General features: G+C 47.0%; 1 protein-coding gene across 2 annotated transcripts in view; it reads left to right on the plus strand.

The window, feature by feature from the left end:
• The window catches only part of VWA5B1 (von Willebrand factor A domain containing 5B1), a 254,817-nt gene that overhangs the window by 172,151 nt on the left and 61,376 nt on the right, over positions 1 to 21,290 (plus strand). For both annotated transcript variants that reach the window (XM_088466310.1, XM_088466311.1), the window contains exons 10-12: positions 14,341 to 14,543; positions 15,372 to 15,486; positions 16,863 to 17,048. In XM_088466310.1, the coding sequence (XP_088322436.1) occupies positions 14,341 to 14,543; positions 15,372 to 15,486; positions 16,863 to 17,048 (504 nt within the window). The remainder of the gene's footprint in view (positions 1 to 14,340; positions 14,544 to 15,371; positions 15,487 to 16,862; positions 17,049 to 21,290) is intronic.

Genomic DNA, 21,290 nt, shown 5'->3' on the forward strand with positions numbered 1-21,290 from the left:
TACAGTACACCTCAGATACAGCTATATATACAGCACAGACAGTACCGTACACCTCAGCTACAGCTATATATACAGCACAGACAGTACAGTGCACCTCAGATACAGCTATATATACAGCACAGACAGTACAGTGCACCTCAGCTACAGCTATATATACAGCACAGACAGTACAGTGCACCTCAGCTACAGCTATATATACAGCACAGACAGTACAGTACACCTCAGATACAGCTATATATACAGCACAGACAGTACCGTACACCTCAGCTACAGCTATATATACAGCACAGACAGTACAGTACACCTCAGCTACAGCTATATATACAGCACAGACAGTACCGTGCACCTCAGATACAGCTATATATACAGCACAGACAGTACAGTACACCTCAGCTACAGCTATATATACAGCACAGACAGTACAGTGCACCTCAGCTACAGCTATATATACAGCACAGACAGTACCGTGCACCTCAGATACAGCTATATATACAGCACAGACAGTACAGTACACCTCAGCTACAGCTATATATACAGCACAGACAGTACAGTGCACCTCAGATACAGCTATATATACAGCACAGACAGTACAGTGCACCTCAGATACAGCTATATATACAGCACAGACAGTACAGTACACCTCAGCTACAGCTATATATACAGCACAGACAGTACAGTGCACCTCAGATACAGCTATATATACAGCACAGACAGTACCGTACACCTCAGCTACAGCTATATATACAGCACAGACAGTACCGTACACCTCAGATACAGCTATATATACAGCACAGACAGTACAGTGCACCTCAGATACAGCTATATATACAGCACAGACAGTACAGTACACCTCAGATACAGCTATATATACAGCACAGACAGTACAGTGCACCTCAGCTACAGCTATATATACAGCACAGACAGTACAGTACACCTCAGCTACAGCTATATATACAGCACAGACAGTACCGTACACCTCAGCTACAGCTATATATACAGCACAGACAGTACAGTGCACCTCAGCTACAGCTATATATACAGCACAGACAGTACAGTGCACCTCAGCTACAGCTATATATACAGCACAGACAGTACAGTGCACCTCAGCTACAGGTATATATACAGCACAGACAGTACCGTGCACCTCAGCTACAGCTATATATACAGCACAGACAGTACAGTGCACCTCAGCTACAGCTATATATACAGCACAGACAGTACCGTACACCTCAGATACAGCTATATATACAGCACAGACAGTACCGTGCACCTCAGCTACAGCTATATATACAGCACAGACAGTACAGTGCACCTCAGCTACAGCTATATATACAGCACAGACAGTACAGTACACCTCAGATACAGCTATATATATACAGCACAGACAGTACCGTACACCTCAGCTACAGCTATATATACAGCACAGACAGTACAGTGCACCTCAGATACAGCTATATATACAGCACAGACAGTACAGTGCACCTCAGCTACAGCTATATATACAGCACAGACAGTACAGTACACCTCAGCTACAGGTATATATACAGCACAGACAGTACAGTGCACCTCAGCTACAGCTATATATACAGCACAGACAGTACCGTACACCTCAGCTACAGCTATATATACAGCACAGACAGTACAGTACACCTCAGATACAGCTATATATACAGCACAGACAGTACAGTACACCTCAGATACAGCTATATATACAGCACAGACAGTACAGTGCACCTCAGATACAGCTATATATACAGCACAGACAGTACAGTGCACCTCAGATACAGCTATATATACAGCACAGACAGTACAGTGCACCTCAGCTACAGCTATATATACAGCACAGACAGTACAGTGCACCTCAGCTACAGCTATATATACAGCACAGACAGTACAGTACACCTCAGATACAGCTATATATACAGCACAGACAGTACCGTACACCTCAGCTACAGCTATATATACAGCACAGACAGTACAGTACACCTCAGATACAGCTATATATACAGCACAGACAGTACCGTACACCTCAGCTACAGCTATATATACAGCACAGACAGTACCGTACACCTCAGCTACAGCTATATATACAGCACAGACAGTACAGTACACCTCAGATACAGATATATATACAGCACAGACAGTACAGTGCACCTCAGCTACAGCTATATATACAGCACAGACAGTACAGTGCACCTCAGCTACAGCTATATATACAGCACAGACAGTACAGTACACCTCAGATACAGCTATATATACAGCACAGACAGTACAGTGCACCTCAGCTACAGCTATATATACAGCACAGACAGTACAGTGCACCTCAGCTACAGCTATATATATACAGCACAGACAGTACAGTACACCTCAGCTACAGCTATATATACAGCACAGACAGTACAGTGCACCTCAGCTACAGCTATATATACAGCACAGACAGTACAGTACACCTCAGATACAGCTATATATACAGCACAGACAGTACAGTGCACCTCAGATACAGCTATATATACAGCACAGACAGTACCGTACACCTCAGCTACAGCTATATATACAGCACAGACAGTACAGTGCACCTCAGATACAGCTATATATACAGCACAGACAGTACAGTACACCTCAGATACAGCTATATATACAGCACAGACAGTACAGTACACCTCAGCTACAGCTATATATACAGCACAGACAGTACCGTACACCTCAGATACAGCTATATATACAGCACAGACAGTACAGTGCACCTCAGCTACAGCTATATATACAGCACAGACAGTACCGTACACCTCAGCTACAGCTATATATACAGCACAGACAGTACAGTGCACCTCAGATACAGCTATATATACAGCACAGACAGTACAGTACACCTCAGATACAGCTATATATACAGCACAGACAGTACAGTACACCTCAGCTACAGCTATATATACAGCACAGACAGTACCGTACACCTCAGATACAGCTATATATACAGCACAGACAGTACAGTACACCTCAGCTACAGCTATATATACAGCACAGACAGTACCGTACACCTCAGATACAGCTATATATACAGCACAGACAGTACAGTGCACCTCAGCTACAGCTATATATACAGCACAGACAGTACAGTGCACCTCAGCTACAGCTATATATATACAGCACAGACAGTACAGTGCACCTCAGCTACAGCTATATATACAGCACAGACAGTACAGTGCACCTCAGCTACAGCTATATATACAGCACAGACAGTACAGTGCACCTCAGCTACAGCTATATATACAGCACAGACAGTACAGTGCACCTCAGCTACAGCTATATATACAGCACAGACAGTACAGTACACCTCAGCTACAGCTATATATACAGCACAGACAGTACAGTGCACCTCAGCTACAGCTATATATACAGCACAGACAGTACAGTACACCTCAGCTACAGCTATATATACAGCACAGACAGTACCGTACACCTCAGCTACAGCTATATATACAGCACAGACAGTACCGTACACCTCAGCTACTGCTATATATACAGCACAGACAGTACAGTGCACCTCAGCTACAGCTATATATACAGCACAGACAGTACCGTGCACCTCAGCTACAGCTATATATACAGCACAGACAGTACAGTACACCTCAGCTACAGCTATATATACAGTACAGACAGTACCGTACACCTCAGATACAGCTATATATACAGCACAGACAGTACAGTACACCTCAGATACAGCTATATATACAGCACAGACAGTACAGTACACCTCAGCTACAGCTATATATACAGCACAGACAGTACAGTACACCTCAGCTACAGCTATATATACAGCACAGACAGTACCGTACACCTCAGATACAGCTATATATACAGCACAGACAGTACCGTACACCTCAGCTACAGCTATATATACAGCACAGACAGTACAGTACACCTCAGCTACAGCTATATATACAGCACAGACAGTACAGTGCACCTCAGCTACAGCTATAAATACAGCACAGACAGTACAGTGCACCTCAGATACAGCTATATATACAGCACAGACAGTACAGTGCACCTCAGCTACAGCTATATATACAGCACAGACAGTACAGTGCACCTCAGCTACAGCTATATATACAGCACAGACAGTACAGTGCACCTCAGATACAGCTATATATATACAGCACAGACAGTACAGTACACCTCAGATACAGCTATATATACAGCACAGACAGTACCGTGCACCTCAGCTACAGCTATATATACAGCACAGACAGTACAGTGCACCTCAGCTACAGCTATATATACAGCACAGACAGTACAGTGCACCTCAGCTACAGCTATATATACAGCACAGACAGTACAGTGCACCTCAGCTACAGCTATATATACAGCACAGACAGTACAGTACACCTCAGATACAGCTATATATACAGCACAGGCAGTACAGTGCACCTCAGCTACAGCTATATATACAGCACAGACAGTACAGTACACCTCAGCTACAGCTATATATACAGCACAGACAGTACAGTGCACCTCAGATACAGCTATATATACAGCACAGACAGTACAGTGCACCTCAGCTACAGCTATATATACAGCACAGACAGTACAGTACACCTCAGATACAGCTATATATACAGCACAGACAGTACCGTACACCTCAGATACAGCTATATATACAGCACAGACAGTACAGTACACCTCAGATACAGCTATATATATACAGCACAGACAGTACAGTACACCTCAGATACAGCTATATATATACAGCACAGACAGTACAGTACACCTCAGATACAGCTATATATATACAGCACAGACAGTACAGTGCACCTCAGCTACAGCTATATATATACAGCACAGACAGTACAGTACACCTCAGATACAGCTATATATACAGCACAGACAGTACCGTGCACCTCAGCTACAGCTATATATACAGCACAGACAGTACAGTACACCTCAGCTACAGCTATATATACAGCACAGACAGTACAGTGCACCTCAGATACAGCTATATATACAGCACAGACAGTACAGTACACCTCAGATACAGCTATATATATACAGCACAGACAGTACAGTACACCTCAGATACAGCTATATATATACAGCACAGACAGTACAGTACACCTCAGATACAGCTATATATATACAGCACAGACAGTACAGTACACCTCAGATACAGCTATATATACAGCACAGACAGTACCGTGCACCTCAGCTACAGCTATATATACAGCACAGACAGTACAGTACACCTCAGCTACAGCTATATATACAGCACAGACAGTACAGTGCACCTCAGATACAGCTATATATACAGCACAGACAGTACAGTACACCTCAGATACAGCTATATATACAGCACAGACAGTACAGTGCACCTCAGCTACAGCTATATATACAGCACAGACAGTACAGTACACCTCAGATACAGCTATATATATACAGCACAGACAGTACAGTGCACCTCAGCTACAGCTATATATACAGCACAGACAGTACAGTACACCTCAGATACAGCTATATATACAGCACAGACAGTACAGTACACCTCAGCTACAGCTATATATACAGCACAGACAGTACAGTGCACCTCAGCTACAGCTATATATACAGCACAGACAGTACCGTACACCTCAGATACAGCTATATATACAGCACAGACAGTACAGTACACCTCAGCTACAGCTATATATACAGCACAGACAGTACCGTACACCTCAGCTACAGCTATATATACAGCACAGACAGTACCGTGTACCTCAGCTACAGCTATATATACAGCACAGACAGTACAGTACACCTCAGATACAGCTATATATACAGCACAGACAGTACCGTACACCTCAGATACAGCTATATATACAGCACAGACAGTACAGTACACCTCAGCTACAGCTATATATACAGCACAGACAGTACAGTACACCTCAGCTACAGCTATATATACAGCACAGACAGTACAGTGCACCTCAGCTACAGCTATATATACAGCACAGACAGTACCGTACACCTCAGCTACAGCTATATATACAGCACAGACAGTACAGTGCACCTCAGCTACAGCTATATATACAGCACAGACAGTACCGTACACCTCAGCTACAGCTATATATACAGCACAGACAGTACAGTGCACCTCAGCTACAGCTATATATACAGCACAGACAGTACCGTGCACCTCAGATATAGCTATATATACAGCACAGACAGTACAGTGCACCTCAGCTACAGCTATATATACAGCACAGACAGTACAGTGCACCTCAGCTACAGCTATATATACAGCACAGACAGTACCGTACACCTCAGCTACAGCTATATATACAGCACAGACAGTACAGTACACCTCAGATACAGCTATATATACAGCACAGACAGTACAGTACACCTCAGCTACAGCTATATATACAGCACAGACAGTACAGTGCACCTCAGCTACAGCTATATATACAGCACAGACAGTACAGTGCACCTCAGCTACAGCTATATATACAGCACAGACAGTACAGTGCACCTCAGCTACAGCTATATATACAGCACAGACAGTACAGTGCACCTCAGATACAGCTATATATACAGCACAGACAGTACAGTGCACCTCAGATACAGCTATATATACAGCACAGACAGTACCGTACACCTCAGCTACAGCTATATATACAGCACAGACAGTACCGTACACCTCAGATACAGCTATATATACAGCACAGACAGTACCGTACACCTCAGATACAGCTATATATACAGCACAGACAGTACCGTACACCTCAGCTACAGCTATATATACAGCACAGACAGTACCGTACACCTCAGCTACAGCTATATATACAGCACAGACAGTACAGTGCACCTCAGCTACAGCTATATATACAGCACAGACAGTACAGTGCACCTCAGATACAGCTATATATACAGCACAGACAGTACAGTGCACCTCAGCTACAGCTATATATACAGCACAGACAGTACAGTGCACCTCATCTACAGCTATATATACAGCACAGACAGTACAGTACACCTCAGATACAGCTATATATACAGCACAGACAGTACAGTGCACCTCAGCTACAGCTATATATACAGCACAGACAGTACAGTACACCTCAGATACAGCTATATATACAGCACAGACAGTACAGTACACCTCAGCTACAGCTATATATACAGCACAGACAGTACAGTGCACCTCAGCTACAGCTATATATACAGCACAGACAGTACAGTGCACCTCAGCTACAGCTATATATACAGCACAGACAGTACAGTACACCTCAGCTACAGCTATATATACAGCACAGACAGTACCGTACACCTCAGCTACAGCTATATATACAGCACAGACAGTACAGTACACCTCAGATACAGCTATATATACAGCACAGACAGTACAGTGCACCTCAGCTACAGCTATATATACAGCACAGACAGTACCGTACACCTCAGATACAGCTATATATACAGCACAGACAGTACCGTGCACCTCAGCTACAGCTATATATACAGCACAGACAGTACAGTACACCTCAGCTACAGCTATATATACAGCACAGACAGTACAGTGCACCTCAGCTACAGCTATATATACAGCACAGACAGTACAGTGCACCTCAGCTACAGCTATATATACAGCACAGACAGTACAGTGCACCTCAGCTACAGCTATATATACAGCACAGACAGTACCGTACACCTCAGATACAGCTATATATACAGCACAGACAGTACAGTACACCTCAGCTACAGCTATATATACAGCACAGACAGTACCGTACACCTCAGCTACAGCTATATATACAGCACAGACAGTACAGTGCACCTCAGCTACAGCTATATATACAGCACAGACAGTACAGTACACCTCAGATACAGCTATATATACAGCACAGACAGTACAGTGCACCTCAGCTACAGCTATATATATACAGCACAGACAGTACAGTGCACCTCAGCTACAGCTATATATACAGCACAGACAGTACAGTGCACCTCAGCTACAGCTATATATACAGCACAGACAGTACCGTGCACCTCAGCTACAGCTATTTAGATGCAATTAGACATCAGTCCTGTGTATAAGGATTACTAAGGCAGTAAAATAAATAAAATACCCGCCCGTCTGTACAGCTGTAATCCTGTGCATTTAATAAGCCCGTTTTGTGTCAGCTAATTCCGGGAAGATGAAGAGAATCTGAGCTTTGATGGGAATCCCTCAGAGCCAGGGACATGGCGTCCTTTAATCACAGCGAGCAGAGCGCCGCGTCCACAGTCATGAGATCCAGTACGAGACAAAGAGCGGCTACTAGAATGGAGCCTGTAGTAAGATATACTGGTCCCAGTAATGGGGTTCACATGGGCGCTTGCTGTGCAGGGACAGTCTCAGGATTGTGTCAGTGGGAATTATTTCTATAAAGCGTTTTAGTAGGAAGACATTGGGCCTGATTCCTGGGTCAGATGCGGACGCAGACCAGCTGCTGCTTCTGTCGCAGTTGCGTCTGCGTCTTATGCTAATACCCAGTTTCAGCGACTCAGTTGCGTCACTCCCACGTTGGCTGAGCCCCCCAGGAACACTCACCAAAATCCACAGGCCATGCACATGATACTGCAAAGCCTCTCTGAGCCCCAACAATCAGAACGTGCGCTGTGCGACGCAAACGCATCTGTTGACATCAGCCAACTACGCACGGCATCGCCACTGCGTCCGAATCAAACCCATTGATTGCAGAATAAAGCTGTCCAGCATTTGTGGGCTACATGCAGAAGCAGCCGGTGTTTGCCCTGCATTCAAAATAATAACTGTACCCCCCTCCCCCTCGCTGCATTGCAGCATGGTTTGTTCCAGTTGTTCCAGGCGCAAAGTTACGTGTTTTTTTTAGCTTATACTCCCAAGCCAGAATCGGCTCCATGATCTCACTATTACATGTATTAAATGTGTACGGTTAACAAATCAAGACTGAGAGTAAACCGGATTCAAGGTTTATTTCCCTTCGGAACCTTTGTCTGCCTGGTTATTGGGGAATGTAAATACAGGGTGTCAGTGACAGGGTAAGGCGTGTAGTGCAGGAGCTTAGGGCCTGATTCAGAGCCGCTCGTAAGCGGCCGCTCGTTCGTTCCGAGCGATGTTTTCCCAACAGCGCATGCGTACGGATCGTTATACGCATGCGCGAACCAGTCAGTGCGGTCGAAATTCATGTGCTCGCAAAATAGCGAATGCCTGATAATTTGAGTGACAGGAGGAGGCGTATGTGGGTGGTAACAGGGGAAGGTGCTTGAAAACGGGGACTGGAGATCCGATCGCAGGCGTGCTTAAAGGTCAAAACGGGCGTTTTATGGGTGTGCATAATTAAAACAGCAGCGTCATTGACCACGTCACTGGGTTATTTTATAGTCAGAACTGCTCGCAAAATTGTGGTAGCAAAAACCAACCACAAGAATAGCGAGCAGTTCATACCCTGGTCGATGTACTCGATTAATCTAATAAATAGCGGACATGACGTAGGATGCGAGCGGCCAGGGGGCGTAGTTTCCCAAAAAACGACCGCAGGTTTTGTTTGCTCGATCAGACCTAGAGGCGTGAACAGACCGCAAAGAGCGAACGGTTCATTTGAATAGCCACCCCTATTTTCTGGACGAGCGAGCGCTAATTGTGTCCGGCTCTGAATCAGGCCCTTAGTGCTGGGGAGAGAGTAGACCTGTATATACAATTCATGGCGTTCTTGAGTTGAATAACATCGCCACCTGCTGTTCATTGTTGGTATTAAGTATAGAGAGAGGCTCACGTAGCGTTGGACGCATTTTACTTCAAAAACAAAGGTGGAAAATGCGCCCGTTAAAAAAACTGCAATTCGCTGTGAATGCCGAGGCAGACGCGACTGTAAATGGGTGCAGATCGGCAACATTAGCATACCAGCTTGGTTTTCGCCAGGAGTAACAAAAGCGAGGCGATAACAGAGATGCGGTTACACGGTGTTTGTTAGTAACTGCTAAAGTCACATGACCCAATTTGTAAACAATGTAAAACTTTTATATAGGGATCAATGCATTACCGCTTATCGCAGCGATGCAGGATGGCTTAGCGCTGTAATGTATTACCATGCCGCCGCTTATCACAGCGATGCAGGATGGCTTAGCGCTGTACTGTATTACCATGCCGCCGCTTATCGCAGCGATGCAGGATGGCTTAGCGCTGTAATGTATTACCATGCCACCACTTATCACAGCGATGCAGGATGGCTTAGCGCTGTACTGTATTACCATGCCGCCACTTATCACAGCGATGCAGGATGGCTTAGCGCTGTAATGTATTACCATTCAGCTGCTTATCGTAGCGATGCAGGATGGCTTAGCGCTGTAATGTATTACCATTCAGCTGCTTATCGTAGCGATGCAGGATGGCTTAGGTGTCCTCCAGAATAACGGCGGTGTCAATATTCACTTCTGTCATCTTCTGCGCTCTCTAAGTTAAGCAGAACATTTAAAGAGTTAGAACATAGAAGAGTAGTAGAGAGTATACCCCTATATACAGCAGAGAGTGATCCTCCCGTTAGTGTGAGGAGGGGGATCCCTGGTCTGGTGTCATAGTGAGTATACCCCTATATACAGCAGAGAGTGATCCTCCCGTTAATGTTGAGGAGGGGGAACCCTGGCCTGGTCCCGTTAGTGTGAGGAGAGGGATTCCTGGCCTGGTGTCATAGTGAGTATATCCCTATATACAGCAGAGAGTGATGCTCCCGTTAGTGTGAGGAGGGGGATCCCTGGCCTGGTCCCGTTAGTGTGAGGAGGGGGATCCCTGGCCTGGTCCCGTTAGTGTGAGGAGGGGGATCCGTGGCATTGTGTCATAGTGAGTATATCCCTATATACAGCAGAGAGTGATGCTCCCGTTAGTGTGAGGAGGGGGATCCCTGGCCTGGTCCCGTTAGTGTGAGGAGGGGTATACCTGGCCTGGTCCCGTTAGTGTGAGGAGGGGGATCCCTGGCCTGGTCCCATTAGTGTGATGAAGGGGATCCCTGGCATTGTCATAGTGAGTATATCCCTATATACAGCAGAGAGTGATCCTCCGGTTAGTGTGAGGAGGGGGATCCCTGGCCTGGTCCCGTTAGTGTGAGGAGGGGGATCCCTGGCCTGTGACACGGCCTAGGCCTAATGGTATAACTACAGACGCAGCAGAGACTCTGCAGTTATTATAATGCTCAGAGGAAAATCTCTTGTTCCGGAGAATTGGGAACGGCTGTCTCTCGCCTCTATCGATCCCATTGTCCTCAGGTCTGACTGGCAGCGATTTGTGTTCCCATGGTCCTCAGGTCTGACTGGCAGCGCATTGTGATCCCATGGTCCTCAGGTCTGAGTGGCAGCGCGTTGTGATCCCATGGTCCTCAGGTCTGACTGGCAGCACCTTGTGTTCCCATGGTCCTCAGGTCTGACTGGCAGCGCCTTGTGTTCCCATGGTCCTCAGGTCTGACTGGCAGGGCCTTGTGATCCCATGGTCCTCAGGTCTGAGTGGCAGCGCGTTGTGATCCCATGGTCCTCAGGTCTGACTCGCAGCGCCTTGTGTTCCCATGGTCCTCAGGTCTGACTGGCAGCGCATTGTGATCCCATGGTCCTCAGGTCTGAGTGGCAGTGCATTGTGATCCCATGGTCCTCAGGTCTGAGTGGCAGCGCATTGTGTTCCCATGGTCCTCAGGTCTGAGTGGCAGTACCTTGTGTTCCCATGGTCCTCAGGTCTCAGTGGCAGTGCGTTGTGTTCCCAGGGTCCTCAGGTCTGAGTGGCAGCGCCTTGTGTTCCCATGGTCCTCAGGTCTGAGTGGCAGCGCGTTGTGTTCCCATGGTCCTCAGGTCTGACTGGCAGCGCCTTGTGTTCCCAGGGTCCTCAGGTCTGAGTGGCAGCGCGTTGTGATCCCATGGTCCTCAGGTCTGAGTGGCAGCGCCTTGTGTTCCCATGGTCCTCAGGTCTGAGTGACAGCGCCTTGTGTTCCCATGGTCCTCAGGTCTGAGTGGCAGCGCGTTGTGATCCCATGGTCCTCAGGTCTGAGTGGCAGCGCGTTGTGTTCCCATGGTCCTCAGGTCTGACTGGCAGCGCCTTGTGTTCCCATGGTCCTCAGGTCTGAGTGGCAGCGCGTTGTGATCCCATGGTCCTCAGGTCTGAGTGGCAGCGCCTTGTGTTCCCAGGGTCCTCAGGTCTGAGTGGCAGCGCGTTGTGTTCCCATGGTCCTCAGGTCTGAGTGGCAGCGCGTTGTGTTCCCATGGTCCTCAGGTCTGAGTCTGCATGTGAAACGCTACGTTACAGTGTCAGCGGCTGCGGGTGTATCTGCGTGTGAATCCTACATTACAGTGTCAGCGGCTGCGGGTGTATCTGCATGTGAAACGCTACATTACAGTGTCATCGGCTGCGGGTGTATCTGCATGTGAAACGCTACATTAGTGTCATCGGCTGCGGGTGTATCTGCATGTGAAACGCTACGTTACAGTGTAAGCGGCTGCGGGTGTATCTGCATGTGAAACGCTACGTTACAGTGTCAGCGGCTGCGGGTGTATCTGCATGTGAAACGCTATGTTACAGTGTCAGCGGCTGCGGGTGTATCTGCATGTGAAACGCTACGTTACAGTGTAAGCGGCTGCGGGTGTATCTGCATGTGAAACGCTACGTTACAGTGTCAGCGGCTGTGGGTGTATCTGCATGTGAAACGCTATGTTACAGTGTAAGTGGCTGCGGGTGTATCTGCATGTGAAACGCTATGTTACAGTGTCAGCGGCTGCGGGTGTATCTGCATGTGAAACGCTACATTACAGTGTCATCGGCTGCGGGTGTATCTGCATGTGAAACGCTACATTACAGTGTCATCGGCTGCGGGTGTATCTGCATGTGAAACGCTACGTTACAGTGTAAGCGGCTGCGGGTGTATCTGCATGTGAAACGCTACGTTACAGTGTCAGCGGCTGCGGGTGTATCTGCATGTGAAACGCTATGTTACAGTGTCAGCGGCTGCGGGTGTATCTGCATGTGAAACGCTACGTTACAGTGTAAGCGGCTGCGGGTGTATCTGCATGTGAAACGCTACGTTACAGTGTCAGCGGCTGCGGGTGTATCTGCATGTGAAACGCTATGTTACAGTGTCAGCGGCTGCGGGTGTATCTGCATGTGAAACGCTACGTTACAGTGTAAGCGGCTGCGGGTGTATCTGCATGTGAAACGCTACGTTACAGTGTCAGCGGCTGTGGGTGTATCTGCATGTGAAACGCTATGTTACAGTGTAAGTGGCTGCGGGTGTATCTGCATGTGAAACGCTATGTTACAGTGTCAGCGGCTGCGGGTGTATCTGCATGTGAAACGCTACATTACAGTGTCATCGGCTGCGGGTGTATCTGCATGTGAAACGCTACGTTACAGTGTAAGCGGCTGCGGGTGTATCTGCATGTGAAACGCTGTGTTACAGTGTCAGAGGCTGCGGGTGTATCTGCATGTGAAATGCTATGTTACAGTGTCAGCGGCTGCGGGTGTATCTGCATGTGAAACGCTACGTTACAGTGTAAGTGGCTGCGGGTGTAGCTGCATGTGAAGTGCTACGTTACAGTTTAAGCGGCTGCGGGTGTATCTGCATGTGAAACGCTACGTTGCAGTGTCAGCGGCTGCGGGTGTATCTGCATATGAAACGCTACGTTGCAGTGTCAGCGGCTGCGGGTGTATATGCGTGCGAATCCTACATTACAGTGTCAGCGGCTGCGGGTGTATCTGCATGTGAAACGCTACGTTGCAGTGTCAGCGGCTGCGGGTGTATCTGCGTGCGAATCCTACATTACAGTGTCAGCGGCTGCGGGTGTATCTGCATGTGAAACGCTACGTTGCAGTGTCAGCGGCTGCGGGTGTATCTGCATGTGAAACGCTACGTTGCAGTGTCAGCGCTGCGGGTGTATCTGCGTGTGAATCCTACATTACAGTGACAGCGGCTGCGGGTGTATCTGCATGTGAAATGCTACGTTACAGTGTCAACGGCTGCGGGTGTATCTGCATGCGAAGCGCTACGTTACAGTGTCAGCGGCTGTAACACCATAAGGTAGCGTTTAGCATGCAGATACGCCCGCAGTCACACACAGAACATAGGCATGCCGCATATCATTTTAATCAGCAGAAGCTGCGTGTGCTAGACATTCGCATCACTGTTTGAATAAGATGCTAATGAGTCACGCCGCGGCATGGTGCAATTAGAAGGGCTGTTTAATGCGCAAGGAAGCTAGATGTATGAGGACACATCTGTACGAGGAAGGTCTGAGAGAAAACACGTTTTTATATCTGATTTGTCCGGAGAACCATTAAAGCCTGAAATACAAGTTTCCTTTGTACATCTTTCATCTCTCACGTAGGAAAGTTTGGCCATTGCCTGCGAAAGCGTCAAGCGACTTCGCGCCGACATGGGTGGAACAAACATCCTATCGCCTCTCAACTGGATCATTCGGCAGCCGGTGTGCCGGGGTTACCCACGCCTGCTCTTCCTGCTGACTGACGGCGCCGTCAGTAACACCGGAAAAGTGATAGAGCTGATACGTCACCACTCGTCCTTCACGCGGTAAATGGAAGCGAGGCCTCTCTGCGCAGAGTCCCTGAATATAGAGGCAACTGGGAACAACCGACCACTGGTTGGAGCAATGGTTTGCAAACTGTCATCCAAGACCTGACAGAGGCTCAGATGCAGCAGCCAGTAACTACTAATAATACACAGCAGCCACTAGTTGTGAGCCCAGATTGCCAGCCTTGTGCCACCTATCCAGTCCCCTTAGCCTAAGTCCCAGCTCTGCACCCAGGACAATGGGAGATCTCTGGTCACGTCATTTGGTGGTGACTCTGGTCATTGTACAAAGGAAATGCAGCATTTTCGGCCGGCTGAACTCTGGGCCTGATTCAGACCCGGTCGCAAGCGCTGTGCGCTCGCAACCGGGTCGATGGTGGGCCAGTGCGCATGCGCGAGACCCGTATAGCGACGTGCACTCCGTCGCTCCGGATCTCGCAACAAAGGGGGCGAGCTGTCGATGTTGAGTGACAGCTCGCCCCCTTTGGTGGGCGGGCCGGGGGAGTGGCTGCCCAAACGGAGGCGTTCCCATGTGAACACCTCCGTTTGGGGGCGGCCCCACTGACATCACGAGTGATGTCAGTGGGAGAGATTTCGGCTCTGTTAGAGCCGAAATCTCTCTGGGGCTTGCGGAAACGAGACCCTACCAGGTCACCCACAGCTATGCGAGCGGTCAGGAGGCCGTTAAAAAAAAAAAAAATAGCCCGGCCCTGATTCAGAGCGAGCGCTCTATCAGAGCGTCCGGCTCCGAATCAGGGCCTCTGTGCAATGTGAGATTGTTTTTTTTCTTACATTTTTGTTGCATATATTATTTATTTGATCTTACAGATGCTATAGTTTTGGCATTGGCCAGAACGCGTGTCGCCGACTGGTACAGGGGGTGGCGAGCGTGTCCAAGGGGAGTGCGGAATTCCTGATGGAAGGAGAAAGGCTGCAACCTAAGGTAACGGAAGTGATGAGCGCCCCCCTCACGTCTTCCTGCGTCAGCAGATCTGACTATTGCATGAGAATGACTTGTGCACAGCGATCTGCATACGGTGGTACAGAGGAACGCGGGCTGACAGTGCCATATGTGTGGAAGGCACCATCACACTAAATATATGCAGCTAGTTACTGCTCTGTGTAAATCAACAATAACTCTACACACTGGACGATCTGTACCACCAACTACATGAAAGATATCTTTCAGTGAGCCCATCCTGCCACATCTCTGAACATGCAAAATTGACGATATCGTCCAGATTGGCCTGCATGTACGGACGATCATAGATATCGTTATCGTTCATGCGGGAACGCGCATCGCTGGTCGTTCACCGAATAAAAATGAATGATATGAGCGATATATCGTTGAACGATATCGTTATCGTTCATATCGTAACGATATATCAGTCCGTGTGTACGCACCTTTAAGCTGCATACACACACAACGATTTTGTTACCAACGATTTTCTGAACGATTTTCTGTCAGATTATCTGTCAGAATTTTTAACGTATAATGAACAATTTTTTTGAACTACAAACTATTTTTGCATATTCCCTTAATGAAAATCGTTCAGTTGGTCAGTCTGACTGAACTACAAATGTGAACGCGCATGAACGATAATCGTTCATCGTTATAACTCAGAAAGTGAACGATTTTTTCAACGATTGAACGATAAATTATATTGTTATCGATAATCGTTCAAAAAATCGTTGTGTGTGTATGCACCTTTAACAGTAATATACAAATATTATTGTTCTTTATTTATATAGCACCGACATACTGTGTACTGCTGTCCAATCAAAGCATAGGGCCACAGATACATCCTGGCGGTCCCGGTGCTAGAGAGAGGGCGTGGCCTTCATGGGGGCGTGGACACAGTGGCTCAGTGAATGATTCGCTGAGAAGATTGTGCATCACAGCTGCAGTCTCAGGGGAGGGGGTTTTGCTCTACCTTTGTGGGTGTCTCGGGCCCTTTCCGGGCCCCCAGACAAACCTGGTCCCAGATAATCAATATCTGCCCCCCACCCTGGTGCCCCAGTCAGAGCTTGTTTATGCATAACAGCCCTGTCATAGTGGAGCTTACATAGTACCACAAACACTAAGGACAATTGTAATGAGGACCCTATTAGACTACCAACGTGTTTTTGGGCAATGGATAGAAAGTGGAGCACCTGGAGGAAACCCACGGAAACTCAGGAAGAACATACAAAGGTTATAGGCACCATAGCCAGACGTGAACCTAAGACCATATCGCTGTGAGGCAACGGTGCTAACCGTTGTGCCACCATGTTGTTTCTGTCATTATCCAAAGTGTCCCCTCATTTTCCCTTCCGCAGATGTTGCAGTCCCTCAAGAAGTCCATGGCTCCTGTCCTAAGTGACGTCACCGTAGAATGGATCTTCCCAGAGAGCACGGAGGTTCTTATCTCACCCGTCAGCTCCAGCTTCTTGTTTCCTGGGGACCGCTTGGTGGGCTTTGGTGTTGTGTGCAGCACGGCCCGCTACCTCTCCAACCCTCGTACTGTAAGTGCAATACATTCTGTCTACCGACGTGCAATCCCAGCTGGGGCGGTGACGTGTGTATAAGCTGTACATGTCTTAGGGAGTCACTGATTTACATAAAAGGAAATGGAATGTGACTTTATACTGTACTGTAAGTGCAATACATTCTATCTCCCAAGGTGCAATCCCAGCTGGGGAGGTGACGTGTGTATAAGCTGTACATGTCTTAGGGAGTCACTGATTTACATAAAAGGAAATGGAATGTGACTTTATACTGTACTGTAAGTGTAATACATTCTATCTACCCTGGTGCAATCCCAGCTGGGGAGGTGACGTGTGTATAAGTTGTACCTGTCTTAGGGAGTGACTGATTTACATGAAAGGAAATGGAATGTGACTTTATACTGTACTGTAAGTGTAATACATTCTATCTACCCTGGTGCAATCCCAGCTGGGGAGGTGACGTGTGTATAAGTTGTACCTGTCTTAGGGAGTCACTGATTTACATAAAAGGAAATGGAATGTGACTTTATACTGTACTGTAAGTGTAATACATTCTATCTACCCTGGTGCAATCCCAGCTGGGGAGGTGACGTGTGTATAAGTTGTACCTGTCTTAGGGAGTGACTGATTTACATGAAAGGAAATGGAATGTGACTTTATACTGTACTGTAAGTGCAATACATTCTGTCTCCCGAGGTGCAATCCCAGCTGGGGAGGTGACGTGTGTATAAACTGTACCTGTCTTAGGGAGTCACTGATTTACATGAAAGGAAATGGAATGTGACTTTATACTGTACTGTAGGTGCAATACTTTCTGTCACCCGAGGTGCAATCCCAGCTGGGGAGGTGACGTGTGTATAAGCTGTACTTGTCTTAGGGAGTTACTGATTTACATGAAAGGAAATGGAATGTGACTTTATACTGTACTGTAAGTGCAATACATTCTGTCACCCGAGGTGCAATCCCAACTGGGGAGGTGACGTGTGTATAAGCTGTACTTGTCTTAGGGAGTTACTGATTTACATGAAAGGAAATGGAATGTGACTTTATATCGTACTCTTTGTAAAATACCCCCTGGAAATACCTTGTCTGTCCTCTGGTATAACATTCACAGGCACTTTACAGCAGGCAGTATTTTCTAACAAAGCGATAGTAAGTTCATAAGATCAAGCAATACGGCAAATCATATAAACGTCAATTAAAAATCAACAGTAATCAGGAGAATTAAATAATTAAATAATAAATATATTGCTTTTGAAGGCTTTTAGTAAGACAAATACCAAGAGGCATATTAACGCCTGAGGGGCACGTGTACAGCACCCCCACTCCCAACCTTCAGCGCCATCTTTCCAAATATATCACGCAGAAGATAGCGTCACCTGGAGATTGAATAAGAGGAGAGCCGGTACAGGAACGCCATAAGGACTGTTCTGGGGACCCTGAAGTCTGATCTGGCGCCCGTGTACACTGCAGCCTTTATAGATACGCTACTCCTAATGCCAGCTCAGACACAGAGTGATGTAACACTGGGAGGACTGGGGAACAGGAATTTATGTGGTAACTAATGAGCTGTGCTAAGTGGGCCAAGGAGTAGGAAGGTTACAGGATGAGTGCATAACAAATTATCTATGTTGGTCATTCTTGATTTGATGAGGAACGAATGTGGTGGATGGTGGCATACTGGGCATAGTACTGGGTGTGTAGGGTAGTCAGTCCACTATCACTCTCCTGCTGATAATGGTGGCTTACAGGGCATAGTACTGGGTGTGTATGGTAGTCAGTATAGTGGTGGATGGTGGCATAATTTGGAATAGTACTAGGTGTGTAGGGTAGTCAGTATAGTGGTGGATGGTGGCATACTGGGCATAGTACTAGGTGTGTATGGTAGTCAGTATAGTGGAGGATGGTGGCATACTGGGCATGGTACTGGGTGTGTAGGGTAGTCAGTTTAGTGGTGGACGGTGTCATACTGGGCATGGTACTGGGTGTGTAGGGTAGTCAGTATAGTGGTGGATGGTGGCATACTGGGCATGGTACTGGGCGTGTAGGGTAGTCAGTATAATGGTGGACAGTGGCATACTGGGCATGATACTGGGTATGTAGAGTAGTCAGTATAATGGTGGACAGTGGCATACTGGGCATGGTACTGGGTGTGTAGGGTAGTCAGTATAATGGTGGACGGTGGCATACTGGGCATGGTACTGGGTGTGTAGAGTAGTCAGTATAATGATGGACAGTGGCATACTGGGCATGATACTGGGTGTGTAGTGTTGTCAGTATAATGGTGGACAGTGGCATACTGGGCATGGTACTGGGTGTGTAGGGTAGTCAGTATAATGGTGGACGGTGGCATACTGGGCATGGTGCTGGGTGTGTAGGGTAGTCAGTATAATGGTGGACGGTGGCATACTGGGCATGGTACTGGGTGTGTAGAGTAGTCAGTATAATGATGGACAGTGGCATACTGGGCATGATACTGGGTGTGTAGTGTTGTCAGTATAATGGTGGACAGTGGCATACTGGGCATGGTACTGGGTGTGTAGGGTAGTCAGTATAATGGTGGACGGTGGCATACTGGGCATGGTACTGGGTGTGTAGGGTAGTCAGTATAATGGTGGACAGTGGCATACTGGGCATGGTACTGGGTGTGTAGGGTAGTCAGTATAATGGTGGACGGTGGCATACTGGGCATGGTGCTGGGTGTGTAGGGTAGTCAGTATAATGGTGGACGGTGGCATACTGGGCTATCCCAGTACTGTTTGTCTCTGTCTCTGATAATGAAAGGAATACTGGAGGAGAATTAATTCCTGTCACGCTCCCTACAGATGTGCCATGACGGCTGCCACTCAGATGCTGCCGGTCAAAGCAAAGGAACTGGGCACTTCTGCTCCTTGTAAAGTCTGTCAGACGCGACAGTAACGGGCAGCCTGCGGGGACACAGAAGCTCTCACAGAGACTCAGGAGGGGGATCTACAGAAATCTATAGAGAAATATCTAATTTCTCTTATCCCATAAAATACTAAAATAGGGATCAGTAAAGAACTTGGTGAAATGCTGGGAATGTTTACAGAATGTGTCTGTATGTGAATTGTGCAGTTACATGGGTTCCTGCTCTATTACGGGTTATAATGTACATCCATGTAAGCATGTCAGTAAGGCAGTGTGCGCCCCCATTTTCAGGGCTGCTGTTTGTCACAGGGATAAGCAATTTGGGAACTGTGAAAGTTGTAGGACAGTGATGTCAGTGCCTTACAGTGATGTCAGCGTTATACATTAATGTCAGTGCCTTACAGTGATGTCAGAGTTATACAGTGATGTCAGCGTCATACAGTGATGTCAGAGTTATACAGTGATGTCAGCGTCATACAGTGATGTCAGTGCCTTATAGTGATGTCAGAGTTATACAGTGATGTCAGAGTTATACAGTGATGTCATTTCCTTACAGTGATGTCAGTGCCTTACAGTGATGTCAGAGTTATACAGTGATGGTAGAGTTATACAGTGATGTCTGGCCCATACAGCGATGTCAGGGTCGTACAGTGATGTCAGAGTTATACAGTGATGTCAGTGCCTTACAGTGATGTCAGAGTTATACAGTGATGTCAGTGCCTTACAGTGATGTCAGAGTTATACAGTGATGTCTGGCCCATACAGTGATGTCAGTGCCTTACAGTGATGTCAGAGTTATACAGTGATGTCAGTGCCTTACAGTGATGTCAGAGTTATACAGTGATGTCAGTGCCTTACAGTGATGTCAGAGTTATACAGTGATGTCAGTGCCTTATAGTGATGTCAGAGTTATACAGTGATGTCAGTGCCTTACAGTGATGTCAGCATCATATAATGATGTCAGAGTTATACAGTGATGTCAGTGCCTTACAGTGATGTCAGCATCATATAATGATGTCAGAGTTATACAGTGATGTCAGTGCCTTACAGTGATGTCAGAGTTATACAGTGATGTCATTTCCTTACAGTGATGTCAGGCTCATACAGTGATGTCAGTGCCTTACAGTGATGGTAGAGTTATACAGTGATGTCTGGCCCATACAGTGATGTCAGGGTCGTACAGTGATGTCAGAGTTATACAGTGATGTCAGTGCCTTACAGTGATATTAGAGTTATACAGTGATGTCAGTGCCTTACAGTGATGTTAGAGTTATACAGTGATGTCAGTGCCTTACAATGATGTCAGAGTTATACAGTGATGTCAGGCCCATACAGTGATGTCAGAGTTATACAGTGATGTCAGAGTTATAC

The sequence above is a fragment of the Taudactylus pleione genome, unplaced genomic scaffold (genome assembly GCF_031769625.1).
Source record: "Taudactylus pleione unplaced genomic scaffold, aTauple2 ptg002751l, whole genome shotgun sequence".
Taxonomy (NCBI): Eukaryota; Metazoa; Chordata; class Amphibia; order Anura; family Myobatrachidae; genus Taudactylus; species Taudactylus pleione.